A 692-nucleotide genomic window follows, 5' to 3' on the forward strand; every position below is an offset into this window, starting at 1 on the left:
GAACTTGGAGGAATGAAGCGTGGCGGGCTCTGCCCCGATAGCAGGGCGGTGGTGGTGGCCTTGGTGGGGCCACAGTGCCTCGCGGAGCTCCCCGCAGTCAGCCGAGGTCCTGGTACCTCCAGCGAGCTCCAGCCTCGGGAAGATGCCTTTGGGCCAGGCTGGGGGGGGGAAGTGAGCTGCTGCCCCATCACTGCTGCCCTTTGGGGGCTGCCTCGCTCAGCCCCTGCCCGCCCTGCCATCTCCCAGCTCTGGGGCGTCTCTCCTCCCCGCAGTGCCTGTTCCTGGTGTGGTGTATGGCCCCCGTGTCCTGGAATGGGTCGCAGGTGCTCTACCACAACGTCATCCGGCCCTGCTTCCTCAGGCACCACCAGACGGTGGACAACGTGCTGGGCAACCTCAGCACCAAAGCCCTGGACGCAGCCTCCAGCATCACCCGAGAAGGTAACATGGGTCCCCTGGTCCCCGCCGTCCCCTCCGTGTCCGGGGCAGGCGGGTTTTTTCCTGGCTCCGCTGGGACACGGGCACCTCTCATTTTAATTACCATCAAGCGGGCGTCTCTCCGTGACGGTGGGCCGGTGGCAGGCGCCGGGGCGGGGGGACGGCTCTCCCTTCTCTCTGTCATCCTGTCTCTTCTCTTTGCGCCTCGTTGGTCCAGTCCTGCAGACTCTGGTCAGCAGCAGAGCCCGGCTGGC

The 692-nt window shown here is 66.5% G+C and overlaps 1 protein-coding gene across 1 annotated transcript in view; it reads left to right on the forward strand.

Annotated features, from left to right (window-relative positions):
• Nucleotides 1-692, forward strand: part of LOC104506335 (receptor expression-enhancing protein 6-like) — a gene marked incomplete at its 5' end in the record, with an annotated part of 2,272 nt that overhangs the window by 1,097 nt on the left and 483 nt on the right. Inside the window, 1 exon segment of the mRNA XM_010147257.1 lies at nucleotides 273-441. Within this exon segment, the coding sequence (XP_010145559.1) occupies nucleotides 273-441 (169 nt within the window).

The sequence above is a fragment of the Eurypyga helias genome, unplaced genomic scaffold, assembly GCF_000690775.1.
Source record: "Eurypyga helias isolate BGI_N326 unplaced genomic scaffold, ASM69077v1 scaffold22282, whole genome shotgun sequence".
NCBI classification, from domain to species: Eukaryota; Metazoa; Chordata; class Aves; order Eurypygiformes; family Eurypygidae; genus Eurypyga; species Eurypyga helias.